The sequence below is a fragment of the Alosa alosa genome, chromosome 14, assembly GCF_017589495.1.
Source record: "Alosa alosa isolate M-15738 ecotype Scorff River chromosome 14, AALO_Geno_1.1, whole genome shotgun sequence".
NCBI lineage: Eukaryota > Metazoa > Chordata > Actinopteri > Clupeiformes > Clupeidae > Alosa > Alosa alosa.
In genome coordinates, this window is record NC_063202.1 from 22,650,994 (window position 1) to 22,674,551 (window position 23,558).

The 23,558-nt window shown below is 46.3% G+C and overlaps 1 protein-coding gene across 6 annotated transcripts in view; it reads right to left on the minus strand.

Annotated features, from left to right (window-relative positions):
• LOC125306935 (protocadherin-1-like) overlaps positions 1-20,450 on the minus strand; it is a 210,247-nt gene extending 189,797 nt beyond the window's left edge. Inside the window, exons 1-3 of one of the 6 annotated variants that reach the window (XM_048262581.1) lie at positions 19,801-20,450; positions 7,868-8,702; positions 3,187-5,376 (exon numbers count right to left, since the gene is read on the minus strand). In XM_048262581.1, the coding sequence (XP_048118538.1) occupies positions 3,187-5,376; positions 7,868-8,695 (3,018 nt within the window). In that variant the 5' untranslated portion in view covers positions 8,696-8,702; positions 19,801-20,450. Of the gene's footprint in view, positions 1-3,186; positions 5,377-7,867; positions 8,706-17,572; positions 18,071-18,540; positions 18,680-19,800 lie in introns of those variants that run through there. The other 5 variants (XM_048262582.1, XM_048262580.1, XM_048262579.1 and 2 more) reach the window with 5 other exon arrangements.
• Between the last annotated feature and the right edge of the window lie 3,108 nt (positions 20,451-23,558).

Genomic DNA, 23,558 nt, shown 5'->3' on the forward strand with positions numbered 1-23,558 from the left:
CTTGAATACATGAATAGACAGACAGACAGGCCGGCTCTGGCTGTGGCAAGCCATTAACATAGAGCACTGACTAGGTGGGGAGGGAGGAGAGGAGGGGCGTGTGGAGATGGAGACATGAAAGGATGTCACGGCTAGCCGGGCCAAATGGTACGTCCGTCTGCCTGACCTGGCGCTAAGCCTCACACTTCTGCTATGCCCTGGAAGCCTCTCTTTTAGGACCCTCTTACGAAACACCCAACCCCCACCACACACACTCACACACACAGCCCACCCCCCCCCCACACCACACACACTCACACACAGCCCACCACTCCCATGATTCACACCATCCACGTTTACCCTCTGCACACACACACACTCACACACACACACAAACACGCAAGCATATACACGCATGCATACACACACACACACAAAGACACAGACACACACACCGACACACACACACACTCATACACACAGCCCACCTCCCCACGTTTCACACCATCCACGCTTACCCCATACCCCCTACCGACTCACACCCCCACACACACACACACACACACACACACACACACACACACTCTCTCTTCTCCCCTGCATGGGCTATGAGTCAGCAGCGGCCGGTCACTCCGTTTCCATGACAACTGCACAAGTTGAGGGCAGAATGGACGCCTCTGGAGCGGCGCGGCAGACGCCGAAAGAATTTCAATAGTCGGAAGGGAGAAGCGAGGGGGTTGAAGGGCTGTATACGGACAAAACTACACCTTTGTAATCCACTCAGTGAACCCTCATCTCCTCACCTCTGGTGTGCAGGAGGATGGGAGAGTAGAGGGAAGGCCTGAGCCCCTTAAGTGTCAGCACCTGCTTACTGTGTTTTTCCAAACACCACCCTCCAGTCCTTTAAAAGCCACCCGCTGTGCTTGACTGAGTGGGCTGCTAGGACCTGCTGGGGAAGAAACTCTTGGTAATTCCTTTTGGAATGTGGCTGTGATTTCAGCCTCGTTCGACATGAATGAACACACTGAACGCTAATACACTCGCCAGGCACAAAGACATGGCATAATGCCTTGTTGACTTTTGTTTCGAGGGCCTCTTTCCGTTTCTGCACGAGATTCCACAGATGAAGCAAAGAATTTATCAAACAGGGTTTGGAAGGAGAGGGGGCGATTAAGGCTATGTGCTGTTGACAGCCTGCTATTGTTGCTCTTGGAGGGACAAGAGAATAAACTAGACTAATGAAAAGAAGACTTCAATGTTGGCTGTGCACACAACCCCAGTTTTATAGGACGATTATTATGTGCTTACAGACGTCTGGGAGTAGCCTCCATGCTAATTCTTATCCAAGCCTTTCTTGGGGGGTGAAGTGAGTAGCAAGCTGGTGAGATTTCTTAGCAGCAGTGTGTTGTGAGTGTTAGTCAATCCCCCAAACCAAACCCATGCTTGACTTAGCGCTGTTTTGTGAAGCAGCAAATGTTCTAGACAGTGTAAATGAACAAATGAAGATGGAATACTGTACCTTAGAGTCTCAAGTCCCCCACCACTCAATCCACCGTGACAATGCAGATGCCATGAACGCACAAAAAGATGATTTTTACTGTATTTTCAGTTTGTTTTTTATTGAAATAAATGTCCTTTTGGAATTAGAAAAAAAAGGAAAACTTTGTACAAAACTTTGTTCATAATACAACAGATTTTCAAATTAGCAATACCACAAAATGGAAAGCAAAACAAATACACATAGAGTGTTGAAGCCAGAATGAGGCGGGATATTGCTGCAGCTTTAAACGCAGTTCAGTTGACCTTGTAAGCAGAGGTCAGAGGTCACATGATTTCTGTATGAATGGTATGGGATGCCTGTGTGTGTGTGTGTGTGTGTGTGTGTGTGTGTGTGTGTGTGTGTGTGTGACTACGTCTGTGGATATTCTATATAGTCATGTATGCCAGAGCAGAGAGTAATAATCCTTCATTGTGAAATATCTAGTTACTGATGCAACCTTCTGAGTAACCAGTGTAAAGTAACCAGTGTAAAAAAAAGAAGAAAATAGCACGCTGCCAGCAACAAGAACACAATGGGAAAACAACAATGACAACAAACATACACAAACATAAAATTATATTCACAAACAATATGTACATCACCCATTCACCTCTCAACACGATTGTCAACATGAGGTCATATAATAACAACAGTTTCCTTCTTTCGTATTTCTTCTCCTTTCACAGTGGTATGTGACAAGACATAAATCACACCTTACCGGAATCCATAACTTATAACTGGCCCATAACGCACTGACATGGGAAGCTCGTTATGGGCATACGTTTAACGAGCCCTCGTATGCACATTAAATAAAGCAAGGCACTCACAGTCTATGCAGTAGAGGGGGTAGAGGCAGGGGCATATTACCTGCCATTAATCTGTGCAAACAATTTACTTAAGCTCCGCTAAGACGAGAGCGAAGTAATTAAAGTCGTTTTTCAAAGGCCTGACGGGGTGCGTGTGTGTGTGTGTGTGTGTGTGTGTGTGTTATGGTCCGGCTCGAACACACAAAAACACCTAAGAGCCTCAAACCACACGTGTGCTTTTCTTTCTCCTCAGTGCTGCCCCTTCCCAATCCAAACCCAACAGAGGGTTGCTAGACTCGACAGAAGACAAACCAGGGGAAATGCCCTTTGCCAAATTGCCTGCATGCCTTAAAATGCTCCATTCTCCAGAGTAAGGCATGTATTAATAACATGAAAGAACAAACATGAATCGAACGATTCTCCTTTGAGCATGTCAGTGTACGCTGATTTAAACATTTGAATGATCTCTTCAGAACACAAAATGGAACAAAACAAACTGAAACAAAATATTGTGTCAGATCCTTCACTTAATCCCAGATAGTTATTTGAACATAAATTACGTCAAAGTGTAAAGTGTATCCTTATCATAAGGTGAAACACAAAACTATGAAAATGAACAGTAAAATGAAAAAAAAAAAAAAAAACACAAACCATAATCCGTCACGATAAACTTCGTCCTACTGGGCGCTAAAGTGTGACATGCTCACTCAGCTGTGAATCAGTGCAACTTTGGCTTCTTGTGATTTATATATAGCTCTTTTTGTTTTCATATACATTCAGTCCGATTCCTAAATGAACATAAGGCCGCCCAGATTATATTCCCTGTTGTACGGGGCGGGCTTTTATGTAGTAGTCGCCTACCTGTTTGTTGCTGTATTTCGGTGGGTTGGCCGTAATCCTGTAATCCGAATACTGGTCCGACCCTGTCGAGCTGTTGTCTCCCGTTCCCACAAAGGTGTTGGTGGCGGGGAGGTCCTGAACGGCCTGGTGCTTCTTGGAGGCTGACGGGGACTGCGGCTGAAGCTGGATGGAGGGTAGAGGGGAGTTGGAGCGGTAGTGCCTGCCCAGGTCCGGACTGCCCGGGGGGTAGTTAAGGGGCAGGTGGATCCTGGGGCTGTCGTTGACACTGTCGTTCATCAGGTTGAACTTGAGGCCTTTCTGAAGGCTGGCCTCCTCGTCCTCCTCTAAGGGCTTGGCGGGCTTAGGCGCCTTGTTCTTCTTGCCCTTCTTGCTCTTGCTGCTCTTGGGGCCCTGCTTTGGAGCGTAGAGGTCTTTGCTCTCTTTCTTGCCCGCCTGGTAGCCGCTCTTGGTCTCCTTCTGGAGCCGATGCCTGATCACCACCACGACCACGATGACTAGGATGACCCCAGCCAAGCCAGCCAGGCTGCCGTACACGATGTTGCTTTGCTGGAGGCGCAGATACTCGTGGGGGTCGCCAGCGATGTCGGTCTCCAGTGGCGTGTACAGGCTGTGGCCCACAAGGGACTCCACAAGGGTGACATTCCCGAGGGTCTCGTTCACGAAGATGTGTACCAGGGCGGTGGTGTGGCGCGGAGGCTTGCCCTTGTCCTTGACGCGCACCACCAGCCGGTGAAGGCCGTTGTGTTTGCGGGTGAACTCCTTGGTCAGCGTGATCTCACCCTCACTTTGGGAGATGCGGAAGAGGCCGTGCGGATTGCCACCAATGATACTGTACTCGAGCTCTGCATTGGGCCCAGTGTCCATGTCCTCGGCCTCCACCCTCTCCACGTGAGTCTCAGGGCTCGTGAGCGGAAGGAGGAACTTGTACGTGGAGTTGGCGGGTTTGGTGACGTAAGGGGCGTTGTCATTCTCGTCCAGGACATTAATGGTGACGCCCACATAGGAGGAGCGAGGCGGGTCACCTCCATCGACCGCCTTCAACCGGAAGGTATAGGTGCTCTCCTTCTCCCGGTCGAAGGAGATGCTGGACAAGATTGTTCCCGTTCCATTCTGGATGACAAACTTCCCATTGTCCGGCTCCACCGACAGACTCACTTTAGCATTATCGCCCTTGTCTGCATCCATAACGGTCACCATGCCGACAGGACTGAGTGGGGGCATGTTTTCAAGGACGGAGAAGCTGTATCCGCTCAGCATGAATTTGGGGTCGTTGTCGTTGCGGTCCAGCACTCGGACCACAACGGTGGCTGTCCCCCGTTGACTTGGGACACCTTTGTCTGCAGCGGCCACATGGAACTCGTACTGTTCTTTGTGCTCGCGATCGAGCTGGTTCAGAACCCGGATCTCGCCAGTGTTGGCGTTGATCTCAAAGAGCCCCTTAATGGACGACTCCATGATTATGCTGTACGTGAGTTCAGCATTGGTGCCACTGTCTGCATCAGATGCAACTACATCCAGAACTTTATCACCAGGTTGGTTCTCTTCAGCGAATTCCACCTCAAATAAGGATGGGGAGAAGATGGGAGCATTGTCATTAGTGTCTGTGACTTGGACTTTCAGTGAGTTTGTGCTTGACAGAGCTGGGTTGCCTGAGTCAACACCCACTATCTCGATCCTGTAGTCCTTGATGCGCTCGTAGTCGAGCAGCGTCGTTGTCTGAAGGAAGTACTTTCTCTTCTTCTCGTTGGCCGACTCACTGGCTCGGGTCAGCTGAAAAGGCACATCTCCGGCCACCACGCAGGTTACAATGGCGTTCTCCCCCTCATCTCGGTCCGACACCTCCACCAGCGCCACAGGGGTACCGACGGGCGTGTCCTCTGAAATGTTGGCCACGCCATCCTCGTGGGTCACCAGTCCGATCCCGCGGATAATGATGGTGGGCGCGTTGTCGTTCTGATCCTTGATGGTGATGGTCACCTGGACCTTGGAGCTCTTGACCGGAGGGCCTTGGTCTTTCGCCACCACATAGAACTTGAGAGCACCCACCTCCTCTCGGTCCACTAGGCCCTTGACGTAAATGATGCCCGTCGTCCTGTCGATGTTGAGAAGCCTCTGCACCATAGCTGAGGCCTGGTGCAGGCTGTATGTCACCTCTCCATTTGGACCCATGTCAGAGTCATTGGCTTTCACCTGCAAGACACACAAGATACATCTTAGTTAATGACATAACACAGACCACACCTAAACACAATTTTTATTTTTCAGCATAGTCACAAACCCTCCAGAAATGGCTGTAAATATATAATAAGATAACAGCATTCTGGCACAGGGCTGCTGTTACTGCTGCTGTCTGCTATTAAGCTAGGGCCAGTCTAAACACAATAATAGTGATTGTCGCACACTCCATTGACATCCATGCGAGAAATGAGGCTGAACGTTAATCAGTTCCTCACATTATTATAAAACACTTGTTCAAGCAAGGCCATTAGAGGGGGATTGAAACAAGTGACAGTGCGGCGCAGGCAATGGATGGCACTGGCCCACACATAGTAATCCCTGCCCAAAATAAGACTCATCTAGCGGGAAAGCTCATCCCCAGACTGCACTGGGGTAATTAATAAACGACATGAGCCTCCCAGAGAAATGGCTGTCCTTCCCCTCTTTCTTTATTTCTTTCTTTCTTTCTTTCTTTTTTTTCACCACTTCTACAGAAAGCAAATAATCACTTCATAAACGAAAATATGGTTGGGAGGCTGAGATAATGTTGCTGTTGGTTACATTTTCCCCTGTGGAGACAAACTAAATCCTTTAAATAACCTTCAATGTCCACAACCTTAAAGTCAGTAAAGACCATTACAAGACTCTTGGCTTCTTACAAGTGCGAGCAACATTCCTCGTTAGTCATGTTGCATTTCCTGTGGCTCTGCACACCACTGCTCACTCCACACAAACTACCACGAGGGAAATACGTAACCCCCTTTGCATTACAGAGCTCGGCTTTAATCTCAGTCAATCATAAGATTATGTACGGGGCTTATGTTATTATTTTTCTATGTGACTCATTCCCATTTCATGCGCAAAACAAACTGGTAAATTCATTTCACTAAATGTGCGTTTGAAGAGCTTTCCAGTAAAGGGGCCTGAAATACTTGATTGCCACTTCTAGTCCTCTAAACTCGTGAAATGAGGCAATTTTCATAATTCACTATTTGCTTGCATCTGCTCCCTCTGAAAGCTTATTAGAAAGAGGAGGCAAAGGGATGGGATGGGGGGAGGAAAATAAATAAATAGAAATGCTTGACACACTCTTTGAAAATAACATGGAGGCATGGATTAATTGTTGACTGGGAGATGAACAGTCTTTAAAACAATTTTATGCCTGGACACTTGTCTCTGTTGGCTCCTGGCGAACATCCAGCTGCATGCAAAACCTAATCTTAACCCTGCCCAGTGCTTGTGTGGACACTCAATATGTAATTCAGACATCCTCTCCCACAATGCAATCCGAAATGCAGGTTAGCTAGCCTGCTTTGTAAACTTTTACGGCGCCATTATGGATATGACCCAGGCACAGAACAGGAGGAGGCCGCCTCCTCGTTCTGCAAGGGTGTCTGTGCGCTAGCGAGCGGGCTTTTGAGTGCCTCTCTGCAGCTGCATTCAGACGGCCCCTCTGTCTCTCTCTCCTTCTCTTTCTCGCCCGCTACCCTTTACCAAACCCCTTTTTTTATCCGTCGGCCCACCGAGCCTCTCATTGTGCCGAGAATACCTGAACAGAGAGCACGCCTGAACAATACGCCGTTTCAGGAGCCCGAGCGGCCATTCCTTTTCATAGAACATGCCTTATTCACTTCTAACTTCTGATAACACAGGATACCAGACTGCGGCTTTCATTAGCTTGTCACGACAGTCTGGATATATAGATGTTTTGACAGACTACTGTTGCAGTTCCTGGTTTAAAGTGATATGGCTGTCTGATTGTCTTTTTCACGATAGCGTGACCAAACCTCAAACAAGTCCTGTTCATCGACTGCAACCATAATCTGTCATCCTGTTTAGCTGGAATAGATATTTGCATGATGATTTCACCTGCATAACTTAGAAGCCAAGCTTGTTGGCAATAATCCAACATTTTATTAGGGATGCACGGTATTGGATTTCTGCCAATATCCCATAGGCCGATATTTTCATACTCATTTTGCCTTATTAGCTGATGTCGATACTGAAAAACATTTTCTTTTTCTTTTCAAAGTCTCTCCTGTACTAGAATGAACCTATCACTCTTATTGAAATGTTCTAGCTGTTGCATACAGACATACAATTTTAACTATCATTAATTCCACACTAAATTTATACTTTAAGAAATGTACACTCACTCATGAAAAATAATGAAATCATTGCAACATGGTGTAGATATAAAATATGCAATTAGATATGTAAAATTTAAAATGGATGAGAACTTAAGCATGATAGATTTGATTGTGTATAAATAAACTGGCTGTTATAAAGTAAAGTAAAAGTTAAGTGACTGTTTTCTCCTTATGTGCAGAAGTATGTAGCAGATGCTTCTATCCAAAGACTTCCAAAAGTTGTTTTTTTTTTTAGCTTCACCATGGCCGCCATTACTGATACTCTGGCCTACTTCAGAGACCATAATTTCACCTTTAATCTCTCCTATGCTTACCTGCAGGACAGAGTGACCTGTGGGGCTGTTCTCCAGCAGCTCGGCCTCGTAGGGCGACCTCTCAAAGCGGGGTGGGTTGTCGTTGACGTCGGTGACGGTGACGCGCAGCAGGGCGCTGCTGTAGCGGGCCGGCTGCCCTCCGTCCGACACCTTGATGCTGAGGTCGTAGGAATCGCGCGCCTCGCGGTCCAGGTTGCCCAGTACGATGAGCTGCGGCAGCTTCTCATCCGTATCCTGCGCCACTTGCAGGCTGAAGAGGCTGGCGGCGTCTGGTGGCGCAGTCAGCGAGTAGTCAGCAATGCTGTTGGAGCCTGAGTCCTTGTCGGTGGCGGTGGGGATGGGGAAGAGCGTGCCCACGTGCGTGTTCTCTGGGATGGACAGGGAGAGGATTGGCGAGGAGAACTGAGGCGTGTTGTCGTTCAGGTCCATAATCTCGATGCGGCCCTCAATCAGGCGTGGGCTCTGGCCTTTGATGAGGTCGGTGATGGATACCTCGAACTCCAGGTAGCAGGGGTCACCTTCAAACAGATAGCGGCAGTCCTTCAGGGTCTCCCTGTCGATGGGGACCTCGGTGGTGTAGATGTCCCCGGTCTTGCCGTCCACGCGCAGGTAAGGGGTGCCGACCTCCAGCTTGTAGAGGTGACCCGTGTCCGGCAGGCCCTGGTCCGACGCCAGGCTGCCTACCAACGTGTTGGGCGGCATCTCCTCGTTCAACTGGTACTGGATGCCCGTGACGGCGGAACAGAGCGAGACCAGAAGCAGCAGCGTGATCCACACCAACGTGGCGCCCCGTCGCTGCGACATGACACCGCTGCGCTGAGACATCATCAGTCTGCTGCTGGAGACAAACACACAAGACAAACAAACAAACAAACAAGATGAGACATGTGTTCTCTTGGCAGCCGACACGACTCGCTAACGTCCCCTGGCCGTGCCGGGAAGCCTTTTAACGCGGGGCTGAAGGGGAATTTTGCGAGGGTGGTGATACTTGAGGATTTATGACTGATCTTTTCTCTTTTACTGTAAACTCCTCTCCCGTGAGGCTCTAAATGTGTCAGAAACAATTGCTGATGCTCAGCCCTACATTTCACTCAGTTCACACTAAGCCCTGTCTTTAAAACTCAACTGCCAGGTTACACTATAGTGAACTAAAAGCACCATTCGGATCATCAGCTGTCAATAGAAGACCAATCTAAGGCCATCATGAAAGACAACATCAAAACAGATACAGCCAACAGTTCACTGGCTCAGATCCTATCTGGCAACCTGCCTTCGTTTGGTGTACAATTACAATACCGAATGCAAGATCCTGATCTTAACTTCATGGTAGTGAAAGCTACAGTATATTTTGTTATTGCTTATTGTAATGTGGGCATGCTTGCCTAAAGGCTTCTTTAGAATTACAGAGGTATTCCATCTAAAGATTTCCCAGCAGGCTTCGGCCTTTAACCAGAGGCTCTGAGAGGCTTGAAATCAGAGATTGGGATCTTCATGATGTCAGTAAAAATTATAAAGGCTTCTGTAGAATTACTGAGGTATTCCATATTAATGTTTTCCAGTAAGGCACAGCCTTTAACTGGAGGCTCAAAATCAGAGATTAAGATCTCCATGATGTCTGTAGAAATTATAATTATAAATAGATCAGACAGCGGGGAGGGGAGATTTGTTGTCAAGTGTCTAGCTAGCGCTAACGTGATCAACAGGTTTTACATGTTGTAAGTTACATGTTGAAAAAAATATTGCTATCACGGTAGATGAAATGTTGAGCGTGACCGCGTGATCACAGCTTTAATTTGCACAGTACACATTAGGTAACCCACTCCTGCGTTTGATGCCTAATCTCCTCAAGTTAATTAATTACAACTTTTATTTTTTTAGTGCCCGCTTTGATCCATATTTCCCTATTAATACCATCTGCTTTCACCCACAACTGTAAATTCCATTGGAGACCACCGTTTGCCATCAGCCAGTGACAACTGCCATACAAGTACACACAGACAGACAGACACACACACACACACACACACACACACACACACACACACACACACACACACAGGCAGATGGGTCACATGGGTTAATCTACTGGTCTCCTCTGTCACGTCTCTAATTTGTGAAAGCTCAGTTGTCCTCCCTCACTCCGTCTTTCTTCCTGTCTTATCTCCACCTCTCAGAGAGCACAGATGACCACCCACACTTCCTCTTCAGCAGCAGCATCCTCTCCACTCTAATAACACCCCACATACCCCCCCCCTCCTCACTAGGAACGCCTCCCCACATCCCAGCAGAATAACATCATCAGCATGCAGAGAGAGAGAGAGGGAGAGAGACAGAGAGAGAGAGAGGGAGAGAGAGAGGGAGAGAGAGAGGGAGAGAGAGAGAGGGAGAGAGAGAGAGGGAGAGAGAGGGAGAGAGAGAGGGAGAGAGACAGAGAGAGAGAGAGAAAGAGAGAGAAATGTTTGACGTTTAAAACCCGTACATTGTACAATCACTCCTGCAGGACTCCTAGAGAGGCTCCAACCCAGTGCTAGTGCCTTAACTACACCCACAGTAGTAATAGTGGCAGAGCAGCAAGTACATAAGCACATCTCACCAGGTAAACAAAACACGGGAGAGAGAGAGGTAGAGATGGGCGGTAATAGAGAGAGAGAGAGAGAGAGAGAGAGAGTGTGTGTGTGTGTGTGTGTGTGTGTGTGTGTGTGTGTGTGTGTGTGTGAAAGAGAGGGGGGTGAGGGGGAGAGAGAAAGAAAGGTGGTGGTGGTTGGTAAAACAGGATGATAAATAAGAACAGGATGAGACCGGCTTCTGCTCTGCTCTACACACACACACACACACACACACCACACACATTGTATCCCTAAGATGGAAGGCTATGAAAAAACTCCTCTATTCTTATTCTGTGGTAGGATACACCAGCTCATCACTATTCAAACAGGCTCTTATTCATCGCAACATCACCCGCACAGATGCACGCACGGGTGGAATAGAGTTTGTGTGTGTGAGTGTGTGTGTGTGTGTATGTGTGTGTGCTGTGGACGGGGGGTTGTTATCTTGACTGCCACTGCAACATTTCCCATCTCAGCAAGTGTGTCCACTTTGATTAAAAATAATAATAAAAAAAATAATAATAATATAAATAATCTCCAAGCCTATTTTATCCAATAAGGTTGTGGTTTCAACTTTGATGTATTCCACAGCTCTGAGTGGGAGCTACTCTGTTCTGTAAGACGCTGGTTGCCTAACGCGCCTCTCTTTAATGATGCCGCATCCAGCGGAGAAGGTTCCAGATACTCGACCCCACACTGAACCCAGACTACTGCAGCTAACAGAGCAGCGCACCCGGCCCGCAACAGAGCCAGAACTGGCCCAGATGCATCCTAGAGTCAGCCGTGCTCTACATGCTGGGACACTGAAGTGCATGTCATGAGTGAAGACTAACCAAACAAACAAACAAGAAACACACACACACACACACACACAGACACCAGACACCCACACACACACACACGCAGTAGTGGCAATTACTGTCTTGTCTGGACAGGTCTCTCAGTGAAAAGAGCCATCACGTAGAGTGCTGTCAACGCATGTGGATGCGACAACAGATAAAGCAAACCGGAAATCACTCCACACCCGCACGGAGAGGATCCAGAGCGGGACAAATCACGTCACACATGGAGACTGCACACACTATAGAGAACCCAAAAAAACAACAACATACTGCTAATAACGCAGGACGCGGTCACACCTCTGGCTTACTGTGAGACGTAGGTATTTGTAGGCTTAGTATGACAAAATAAAGACAAATTCAGGTACACGTCATACGTGCCATAGGTGTTCACACACACACACACACACACACAAGCACACACACACACACACACACACAGTACGGCACTAGCTCATAAAATGTGAGCAAACATGGCAAACAATGGAACGCCCACGTGGAAGAGTGTGTGGAGCAGAACGGAGCGCTAATGAGAGAAAGATGGATGGAGGTGGAGATGTGATCTCCCAACACCAACGCCAGCCTGACGACGACAGGGAGGAAAAGAGAGAGAGAGAGGGAGAGAGAGAGGGAGAGAGAGGGGTAGAGAGAGGGAGAGAGAGAGAGAGAGAGAGAGAGGTGAGAATTCTCACTTCTCATTACTCCTGTGCTCTAATTCGGGATCTGTCGAGACAGCCGCCAATGACACACTTCTGTAAGAGAGGGCTAATTAAAAGCGCCGTGTTACAAAAAATACGGAGGAAGAAGAAAACCAGGAAGAAAAACATGAGGTTTGAGGGAGACGTGCGAATGCCTCGGCACTCAAATAACATGGTTTCCATGGCTTCCAGGGGTCAGACGGCATCGTTGGCATTTCACACGGTCCTGGGGGGCAGTGAGGGAGCGGGGAAGCGAGATTCTCTACGGCGGGTGGTAAAAAGCAGGTCACCATCAGACGTCTCAGAGAGTGACCTGGCAGGGCAACGCGCTTCTCTATTTTCATTTAACAGGCCATAGCAATAGCAAAGACGCGCAAATATAAATATGGAGGGAGAAAGAAAGAGAGCGACTCTCGTATATGCCATCGCACAACACACTGTAGGATATTCTATTCTGTGTTTTTTTTATAGGTGGCACTACCTCTGTAATTACAAATGCTTTGACAAAAAGTCATACCAATACAGCTCTTTATATTGAATGGAATTGAGAGAGACAGAGAGACAGAGAGAGAGAGAGAGAGAGAGAGATGTTTGTTTCCAGAGAGGTGAAAAGCCTTTGGGTTAACCAAACATACAGTGTGCAGGGTTAAAAGATTGACCCGTGTGGCTTAGGGCCTAGTAGTTGGACTTCGGCACTGTATGTCAAGGATGGGAGAGACCTCTCCACTGACGACCTTTCTGTCCCAGAGGTCTCTGCTCTCTCTCTTTGGAGGCCTCACACTGGGCTGGGAAAAGCAGCCTTGTCCACTCCGGAGGGGGCCTGTAGCACTCAGCACATCCTTTCCCACACTCCGCTAGCGAGGAAATGTTCTCAGCAAGCTGCAAAAAGTGTGTGTGTACATGTGTGTGTGTGTGTGTGTCACCACACCATCTACAAATGCATGAGAACTTTGGGGGTGAGCCCTAAAAAATAAATATAAGTGTCGATGTAGGAGTGAGTGAGTATATGAGGAAAGATGCAAGAAGCGTGTGTGTGTGTGTGTGTGTGTGTGTGTGTGTGTGTGTGCAAACGCATATGTACAATCAAAGGCCAAGAGTAAAGGACAAGTTTGCCAAGAGTGCATAGGAGACTCTCTCTCTTTGTGTATGTGTGTGTGATGTGTGTGTGTCTATCTTTTTTAAGTGTGTGATATCCGGGTGGTCAAGCTTGCAGCTTTGGCAGGAGCGTGGCCCATTGTGATGGAAATGACACGTTCCAGTGCCCCAGAGTGGCACGTCCTTAACGATGCCAACATTTACAAGACACTGGAGGCTTAAGGGAGCGAGACGGGCATCTGGCACCTGGCACAGCCCTGCTTTCAGATCCGCATTAACACACACACACACACACACACACACACACACACACACACACACACACACACACACACACACACACACACCTCCCGCTGACATACTTGCACAGGTAGGAGGCTACACAACAATAGACCATCAGGGGTGCATTCTTATTCATTCTCTCTCTCTCTCTCTCTCTCTCTCAGATCTCTCTTTCTCTCCTTTTTAAGTGGTGTTAGGTGATCTACAGTCATTGGCTGGCTGGTGGGTTTTATAGCCCAGTGGATTTGACTTTAAATCGACGGGGATGAGATGCCTGCCTCCTCCAGCTGACAGATGAACTGTGAGTCTGAAGATTAGTACTGCAAACAGGTATGGTAGAGAGAGAGAGAGAGAGAGAGAAAGAGAGAGATATATATAGAGAGAGAGAGATAGGGATGAAGAGAACAGTATTTACGAGTCTGTCATTTATGCTCACCACTACAGGTACAGTTTCCTTGTCTCTTTATGGGCTGTGTTGTGAGCTGGCTTTATTCCCAAAGGAGTGAAAAAGAGTGAGCGGGAGAGTCAGAGGCTTTGACTGTTCAAATACCTCTATTGAGCCATCACATGGATCAAGGACATCTAAAAATGCAAACAAGTAAAGGCAAATAAGAGAACCTCACCAAATAAATAAAAAGGTTTCTATCATCAGAAATGGGGAAAAAGGCCTTTGACTAAACACCACTTGTGTAAAAATGATGCTGGTAAGTTGGAAAAACACACACACACACATGCACATGCACATGCACACACACACACACACTGAACTCTAACTGTAGACTTAACTAAGTTAACTCACACGGGAGTGAGTGAGTAAGAGCGAGCAAGAAGAGAGACAGACAGACAGACACCTGTGGTTTGCATTTGGTCTCCACCCAGTCCAACCCTAAAATCTACAAAATCTCATTTGTTTTGCTTCCTTTTTGTTCCGTCCTGTTCTATCATTGTTTGGGCCTCTCTCTCTCCATCTTTCCTGTCTGTGTGTCTGTGTGTCAGGCTGGGGAAGGCCTTTATGCTCTGAGGGAGGTTAACTGACTTAACAGGCTAATTATCATTCTCAAGCCCCCCTACTGATTCGAGGCACAATCTGTGTATGACGGTATTTTGCATCTTTCTGACTGGAACCTGTGGCAAGCCAATCATCTTACTAACTCCCAACGACGCCTCTAACTTCCCCTATGAAATACCCATCGCAAGTCAGAGGCCTCGAATACAGTTCTATTCCAACAGGAAAGGAATTTAAACAAGGCCACTAAACCCTTCAGTAATAGAATCAGACAAGATTCCATATTACAGAAGCCTGGCTTCCCAGCCCCTTGCTGTTGCAGCTCAGAGACAAAAAAGCAGGATGATTGCAAAGGGCAAAGTGGAGTGGTATATTTGAAAAAAAGCACAGTTGCATCACCAGCCAACTGAAAAAAAGAAATGTCGCTAGCCGACTTCACCATGGTGACGGCGTGACAAAGTAACGCACAGGTCATCATGCATTCGCCAGTGATTGTGCGGCGGAGCTTGGTCAGAGGGAATGGGTTCAGCATAATTAAAGAATTAAATACAACGTGTGACATTTCAAGCAAGAGACAAAGAGAAGGAGGGCGAGAGAAAAAGGAGAGAGAGAGAGAGAGATCGTCCACTCATCCAATCCAGAGAGAAGGATTGGCTCTGAGCGCCCTGGCCGATATCATCTAGCCTGGGTTAATGTATAACTCGCTCCCCTGACCAAAGTGCGTCAGTGAACATTTTAGTGCCGTGAGTAACGGCTGATCCGTAGGCTCCGTGCTCGAAGCCTCGAGGATAAACACCTCTCCTATTCAAATATGAGAATGTGGGTTATTGCCGCAATTTCCTGTCCACTGTGCCGCATTTATGATACTTATCAGACAACGTATGATCTCATGAGACTATAACCTGCAATTGAGGAGCAGAGAGAAGGAAAGAGAGAGAGAGAGAGAGAGACTAGTCAAATGAAAAACAGTGATAACAGACACACACACATCAGTCATCAGGCACACACACTCTGCCTGGCTCTGAAGCCTGTGACACACCCTGTGCATTAGCAGAGGCTCCACTGGGAGTGCGTCTCGATGATGAGAAGGGCTGCCCATAAACCACACCAGCCTCAGTGCACAACCGTGTTGCAAAACACCGACGTATTTCAAATCACACTACACCAGAGATAAGCCCAAAAGGCCCAACAATACACTGAGTAAAATACAAGTCTGAGTCTCTCTAACCACCCAGCTACCCCTCTCTGTATCTATCTATCTATCTATCTATCTATCTCTCCACCCAAACCTCTGTCTGTCTGTCTGTCTGTCTATCTGTATGAGAGTGAGTCGTGCGTAAGGTGTAAATTAGTTCAGTGTAGGCAGCATACCAGTAGACGGAGGGACCAGGGAGCAGGTCTACATGCTCATCCCTGACTACACACCAGACAAACGGCCGCTGCCTCACGCCTTAAACCACAACCAGCGTCATTGTCCTCCACAATTGCCCCGTTCTGCCTTGGCCCTGGCACTCCCTAGCTGGACCGTCTCAGTAGTCGGATTAAAAATTAAAGACCTTTTCCTGGATGGGTGCCCCCCACACACACACACACAAACACACACACACACCCCTGGGCCTCCTAAAACACCCCCTACCCAAGACACAGGGGATTACTTTAATGATTTCATTCAGCCAGTGTTGGGTGAGATTAGTCTGCCCTCTCATTCAGAGAGGGTGAATTGTTGCCGGGCCAGGGCTAGGGCTGGGGCTGAGGCCACCGCTGTCTCGGGGCATGTGCCACCCCAACGGCTGTAGCCAGTCGCTACTGGCCCTGCCTGTCTCCACGCTCCCTACTACAGCACACACTCAAGGAGCTCACACTAAAAATACCTCCATGTGCTTGAACTAATGCCATTACTCACACTTGTCTCTGAGGCACTGCCTTGTACTGCATAAATATAATCAAATAAGGCATATAACGCTACATCAGTACATTTATGTCCTGCAATAAATAGCACATGAGCGAAGAGTAGGCCCTATGGACATAATGCCACCATTTTGAGATAGGCTACTACGCAGAGAGGGGATTTGCAACAATGATTTAAGTTAGGATATTCACAATAATATCCACAAGCAAACAAAGCATCACATTATCATTTATCAAATAGATATGCGTGTTTATTTTTTCAAAACAAACAATAATTAAACTAATCAATTAAAGAAATGCACAGGTCAAATCAACGGTGCGCATATAACATATCTGACTAGATGACAACGAGACACTATTCGATCAACCAAAAATCCCTTGAGAACTATCGGCTTAACATTGGTCTATATTGACGCTGGAACCTCGTGAACTCACACCATTGAAGAACGGCTTCCATAATTTGATTGTCATGTAAAATAATGACAAAATGAACAACATGCAGTGGTCACACTGTTGCTCGGAGAGGGACTGTTTAGCATGGTTGAAGATTACCTACTTACAACGCTTCACAGTCAACTGAGCAGCACATTCTTGTATAAAAACAACTGCGGATTAGTGACGGGAGACAGATGGAACATCATACTAGGCCTATATATTGAACTATTGCAGAAATGGGATAGCGTGGTATCTGTTTAGGCCTATCCACTGGTAACCATCTCAAAGAGGATAGCCGTCACAGTTCGACAAATCAGCACGAGAGAGAGCAAATGTTCCGGAGAATCAGAGATTAGTTCAGAGTAAAACCAGGGACCGAGAAAGCTGTGTGGGCCGCTATACTGAAGCAGAAACATATAGGACTTTATTTGAGATTGGGGTAAATGGCATCCTTGCATGTTGTATTTTCAAAATCTGATGATTAGCCTACACAAAATATATTTTTTTAAAAACGTGTCAAGCTCAGAGCATTGGAACGTGTTAATTGCTGTTCAAGGCATCAGTTAGGCTACAATGCACTGTCGATGCACAATGCTACAAACATGGCCATATTAATGCTATTTTATCCGCGAAAACGGTTAATGTCCTTTATGGTGAGGCAAATTGCCCTGCTTGCTATGACTGTAAATGCACCGAGGCAAAATGCAGACCAGGTTACTTTGGGTTGTACGTTGACATTCTACAGAGCATCCTCTCATGCTAACTTCAAAGACAACTTGTCGCTAACAAGAATAACATTAACGTTAAGTCATTTTAGCACTGAACCACAGTCCTACCTCTTCCGTCTTTGTCGATGAAGTCGCCCGGACTTGAACAAGATACAATTATTCTGTGACCTGCTGTCGCCGCGCTGACTCGCGAGCCCTTCCCAGAGGTGAATGGGAGCAGGCTCATCGACGGTTGGACCTCACTGAATTAACCAATTACTTGGACATAATGTAACACCCATCACACTAGTCAAAAGCGCATTCTATTTAACTTGGAAGGTTAGTTTCCAGAGAGACCACGTTGGCCATACTAATAGGGGGAAAAGGCTACATGTTGTCATTAATCTGTGAATACTTGACGCCGTCTGAGAACTACCATTAAACACACTGCGCTCATTTACACAGAAACCCTCTATTTAATTGCACAGTCAGCTTTCATCGATCGTATTGTAACTGTACTAAACCGGGCATGCAAATGATTGTGTAAGGGAATAAGGAGAGTCTGGCAGATCGCCTAGTAAAGACGACAAGTTAAAAATGTCCAATGTGTCTCACTCAATTTTCTCCCCTTTCATCTTCCCGACATCTCTCTCTCTCTCTCTCTCTCTCTCTCTCTCTCTGTGTGTGTGTCTGTGTGTGTGTGCCTAAGTTTGTGCATATTCCATCAAGGCTGGGAAACATGGGCATGTGTGTTTGCATGGACATATTTAGCGGTCAAGTAGCCTAAGCAAACCTGTTAAGAATAATTTATGCTGTTAGAATTCCTACCTTATGTCCCCAAATAGCGTAGGCTAATTTGTCGTTTATGTGAAAGGGCAGTTGTCGTGTTTATACAGTGGGTTCTCAGTCAAATAGACTATCTGTCACAATATATCTTAGAAAATATAGCATACACAATTACCCTACAGTCTTTATCATTGACGCTTTGAATAAACGATGCCAAACCATGCCATAAAAACAAATGGTGATCAGCTTAGAAAACAAGCGTTTCTAATTCTCTGGAAAAAAAAGTCCAATCAATTTTGCATCCGCCTCACCATCGGGTGCAGGACGACACAAGCATACGGCGGTGGTCAGATCCCGGTAAAGGGTGAAGGTCTCTTGCGCGTTTCTCCCAGCCTCGCGGTGCAGTCCTGAATAACAGGTTTGACTCAGCTTCCCGTGCGCACTCACACTGGAGACAGAACAGGAGCGGCCAGAAAGACCACATTCCGCTTCAATGACATGTTGTCGTCTAACATGGGAATAGACTGTGTTGGCTACTGCTTCGAATACAGCCAAATCAGCCAAATATAAAATTATTATTATATTGTAATTGTTGAGCTCTGGTGTGTTGAATTGTGTATGAAAATCACATATCGACGCACGAAAAGTAGCAACCCCAAAACACAACTGGGTCTCCACACACCCGGAAAAAGCTACAGGTGGTGGAAAATAGATAGATAGATAGATAGCCTAGAAAATACCTTAAACAGACTACATCTCTCACCATATGCATTTTTGTGCAGGTGAATTGATTCGGAGGAGGTCTGTTGGGCTATTTTGTCAACATTTGTGTCTGTGATGGCCTGAACTGGAAGTCCGTCAAATAGCCGAGGTGTAGACACGGAGTAGGGTTGAATCATGGTGCGAAAAATCAATGTGAATGTTATCTACGGAGCTCCTTAGAAGAGGGCTCTTTCCGGGACTCCCCAGTGTAGGATGCGGACGGAGAGAGTGATTTTCTATGATAAGTGGGTAATTATGATATGGTAGACGGTCTACGTGGTCCCCTTTTGTCTCTCCTAGTTGTATCGATGGCAGTAGTATAGGGGAACACATCTCATATCTGTTCTAATCGAGGTCGATTAATGTGAAAATAAAGTTAACAAACGATGGACAACCCTTTCACACAACAGTAGATGCTAGTATGTGACTACGGCAAGCAAATCTTTGCACCTGCTCTACAATTGATCCATATGGAACTACTGTTCTGGCGAAGTTGTACGGAAAGAGCCATTTTATAGGCTATCGACGTTTCTTCACATTATGCATCGGTGCTTATATACCCCCCCCCCCCCTCTCTCTCTTACACACACACACACACACACACACACACACACACACACACAAGAGCAAACGAGAAAAGAGAGACAACGATGAAACTGGTCGGAAATACGCCTGCCACTTCATTTTATTCACTGGCTGTTATTCGCCCGTGTTTAATCTTTTAAATGACTGAACTGGGTAGAAAATATGGATCAATTTAAGCAAGACATTAGGCTATGGTTACTTTTATGTTTCAGTGAACTTTGTACCTTAACAGACGATAACTCCTCAGTAATCCAGCCCCGAAAGGTCGAGTCGGGCTGGAAGCCGCGCTCCTTGTCCGCTTTCAAACGCAGCCACTTCAGCCCTCAAACCCCCCACGGCTGACAATCCAGATTTCAATAATAATAATATAAAAATACAATCTTGACGTTTTTTTTTTAAATCCACTTGCTCAAGGTGCCGCAGTTATTCCCAATACCACGGACGCGAGAGAGATGTCCGCTGGAGTCGGTAACGTTAGGAAATGCCGCTCACGTCAGTTGCGGGAGCTCAGCAACTTCGCCAAACGCAGAGACGCTCATCTGATTATGGTGCTCCCTCTCTTCCCTTTGCTCACGAGAGGAACCCCGAACCTGTCGACTCCGGTCTTACAGCATTCCGTTGCCGTGCTAAACGAAATTTGTCACGACCAATGACCTAAACCAACAGCATCCCCGTGTAGTCTGTTCTTGTCAACTATGGTCTCCAATGGGTGCCGTAGGAAAAAAATAAAAAATAGAATTTCTCATAAGGCTATATGTCCAACAAATCCTTGCGTATATCAGTCATCAACTGCGGACTCCCTTGAATATGGTCTTTCCACAGCTCACCTTGCGCGACTGCACGGCTTGTAGAATATGTGAGAGTGAAGTGATTCCCAAACGACTCTCTCTCTCTCTCTCTCTCTCTCTCTCTCTCTCATACAGACACGCATTCAGAAACACTTTGGAGGCGGAGCTATACGGCGCACATCTATGTAAACTTCCCACCAGTAAACAGACTCAATTTCTAGGTAACGTTATACACAATTACACATTATATTATCTTCACACAGTATTAATTTATGTAGACCTAGGCATCCTTATTTAGGTTTATTGTATAGACTGGGCTTTACCGAGAAAAAAATATGTTCTTGCCATAGTAGCCTACCAAAGAGACTGATGTTACCATACTTCACATTCTCATCTCAGAGACATTATTCATGAAAAAGACAGATAATATTTCAGCTTGGGCTGTGAACGTTATTGTTTATTAATTCAAATGGATTATTGTCGACATCCTCGTATTCGAATTTAGACAAAACAAGTGGAATCCTCTACAGGTCTAAGGCATAAGCATTCAATGTCATCATAGACTGAGATCTGCGTGACGCGCGGATTCTCTGCAGAACTGTAACTCATCTGTCAGCTCTGGTATGTCGAGCTTTCCATCACTACATGATCAAAAAACACAGTCATTATATTGAGGCAAATAATAGCCATGGTGTGTTTTTATGCTGCCAGATATGCATGGTTCGCTGACTTGCGATGTGAAAACCGACGTTCCAGTTCAGCATTCTCCGCGCGTGAGGCACAGCAGGACGTGTTCATTGTTCTTTCAGCGACACCTGCAGGTCATAAGAAGAACATAAACCGCAAAAGGGAGCTTCTAGGTGCGTCGGTCCAGCGTGTCATTATCGAAGCTCCTACCCTTCTGCCAATACTCGCGTGAACAAGCTATTATTGATATTTGATTGAGAGGGCAGGGTTGTTTATCTACATTGTGAAAAGCTAAATGATTTTTCCTCAATAGTAACTACTGTATACTTTATCACATTGAGGTATATTTATGTTTTTAGAACAGTTAACGTTGCCTTGGAATCAAACACTGGACACGCTATCTAAACAAATATTTTACAACCTGTCAGAAAACCATGTTGTTTTGTGTTTTGTAGTAGACACACAGACACACACATAGGCCTACACACACACACACACACCACAAATACAGAGAGAGACAGACAGAGAGAGAGAGAGAGACCACATTAATGTGTTTTTATTATGTTAGACTTCCAAAATGAATCAATCAAAAAAAAAAAAAAACTTTGTCTAACTTCCCCATTTCCTCAATCACATCATTTTCAGGGCATCTTCTCCATTAGCCAAAAAAGGCCAGGAAAAGTGCTGCTGCTGAAAGGGGAAAAACACCATGAAGTCTCTGTGTGTGTGTGTCTTCAGTGACCTCCATGAACCACACAAGCCATTAAATATTTACAAGAATGCAAATCAATTGCAGTGAAGGGCCAGTTCCGTAGTGCATGTATTGTATTATCTGTGGATATTCAGCACGTCAATCATGCGTTTTTTTGCTGACTTCAGTAGCACGCTTGACAGTATTCTATGGCCGAGTGGATGACAGTGGACCAGCAAGTCTTTTGCCAACTCCGCCTGGCTTAATTTTCTATACAACTGATTTCAATTAACCCTCCGTCAGTATGCCATCAAATAAGTCCCTCTCTGTGCTTCAGATCCACACACTGACTGGCCTGATGCTCAGATGAAGGCAGCAGCTCTAACCAGAAGCTGCAGTACAGAGGGCCGGTGCAGAGAGTGAAGTTTGTATATGGACTTGTGGCATTGCTGAGAGTGGAGTTTGTATATGGACTTGTGGCATTGCTGAGAGTGGAGTTTAGACTTGTGGACTTGTGCAGAGAGTAGAGGTTGTATATAGACTTGTGCAGAGAGTGGAGTTTGTATATGGACTTATGGCATTGCAGATTCTGTAGTATATGATAATGCACGTGTACGAGTATGTGAGGGTTGTAGTTGTATATGGGTATACTGCAGTTGTTGTTTTTGTGTTTGTTGTTGTTGTCGTTGTTGTTGTTGTTGTTAGAGATTGTGTAGTGTATTGTGTATTAGTGGACTGTAGTGGATAAGCGTGGATGACATTAGAGGAGCTGAAGAAAGTGTACATAGGAGAGGTTTTGTGAAAGACAGAATAGTTAATGCAGAGAGTGTATAAGCTTATGGCACCGTAGGTGTGTTGACATATCCTGTAGTTTCATGTAGCAGCTTATTTTAGTTAGAGCACCATCTTTCTTTCTGGCTTGCTGTGATTTTGTGCCAGTGTAGGAGATTGCAGTTCAGTTGATCCTGACATTGCTAAGATGAAAGAGATGAGGCAACAAGTTTACATCACCCTCTCTCTCTCTCTCTCTCTCTCTCTCTCTCTCTCTCTCTCTCTCTCTCTCTCTCTTCCTCACTCTCTCTCTCTCTGTTTGTTTGTGTGTGTGTGTGTGTGTGTTTTGGGTGTGTGCAGTATGTGCCAGTGTCTGTCAGTCTGCACATGCCTGCCCTCTGGATTGCAGGGTGTCCTGTGGAGGTAAGTGTCTATACATTTGTAAATGGGGACGGGTTGTTGGTATTGAATGAAAGAATAGAAATGAACTGCTGAGACCTGAGGTCAACACTCTTCTTTTTCATGTAGATTGCCGTCCATTCAGGTGGGGGGAGTTGGGGGATGGGAGGGCAGCGTTGGCAAAATAGTTGTCTGTTTGACTGTGAATGAGTGACACATTTAAATAAGAATTAGCGACAACTAGCAGTGCAGAGGGAGGCATAGAACATCAGTGTTCCGAGTTTTGAGTCACCTCCTTTCTTCACAGCTCCCAAAAAAGAAAAGGAAGTCAGACCTTTAAAAAAAAACAACAAAAAAAAACAACAACATTAGAAAGAGACAGAGCCAGGACTTTCTTTGTTGCTCACAAAGCCAGATTGGAGTCTTTGTGCAGTCGCAAGCTGACAGGCTGACTTCCCTGCTGCCTGCTGGTCTTTGATGTAAACGGGGCCGTAATTAGGGAGCGTCGGAGGTGCCGTGGCACATGCCTGCTTCGGTTTGGGACCTGGCGGGCCTGGCGCAGTGGCTGCTTTAAGGCGAGATCCGTGTGGTTGCTCGGCAGCGGGGCCAAGCAGCGGCGCAGCAGGCTTAAGTGTTCTGATGGAGC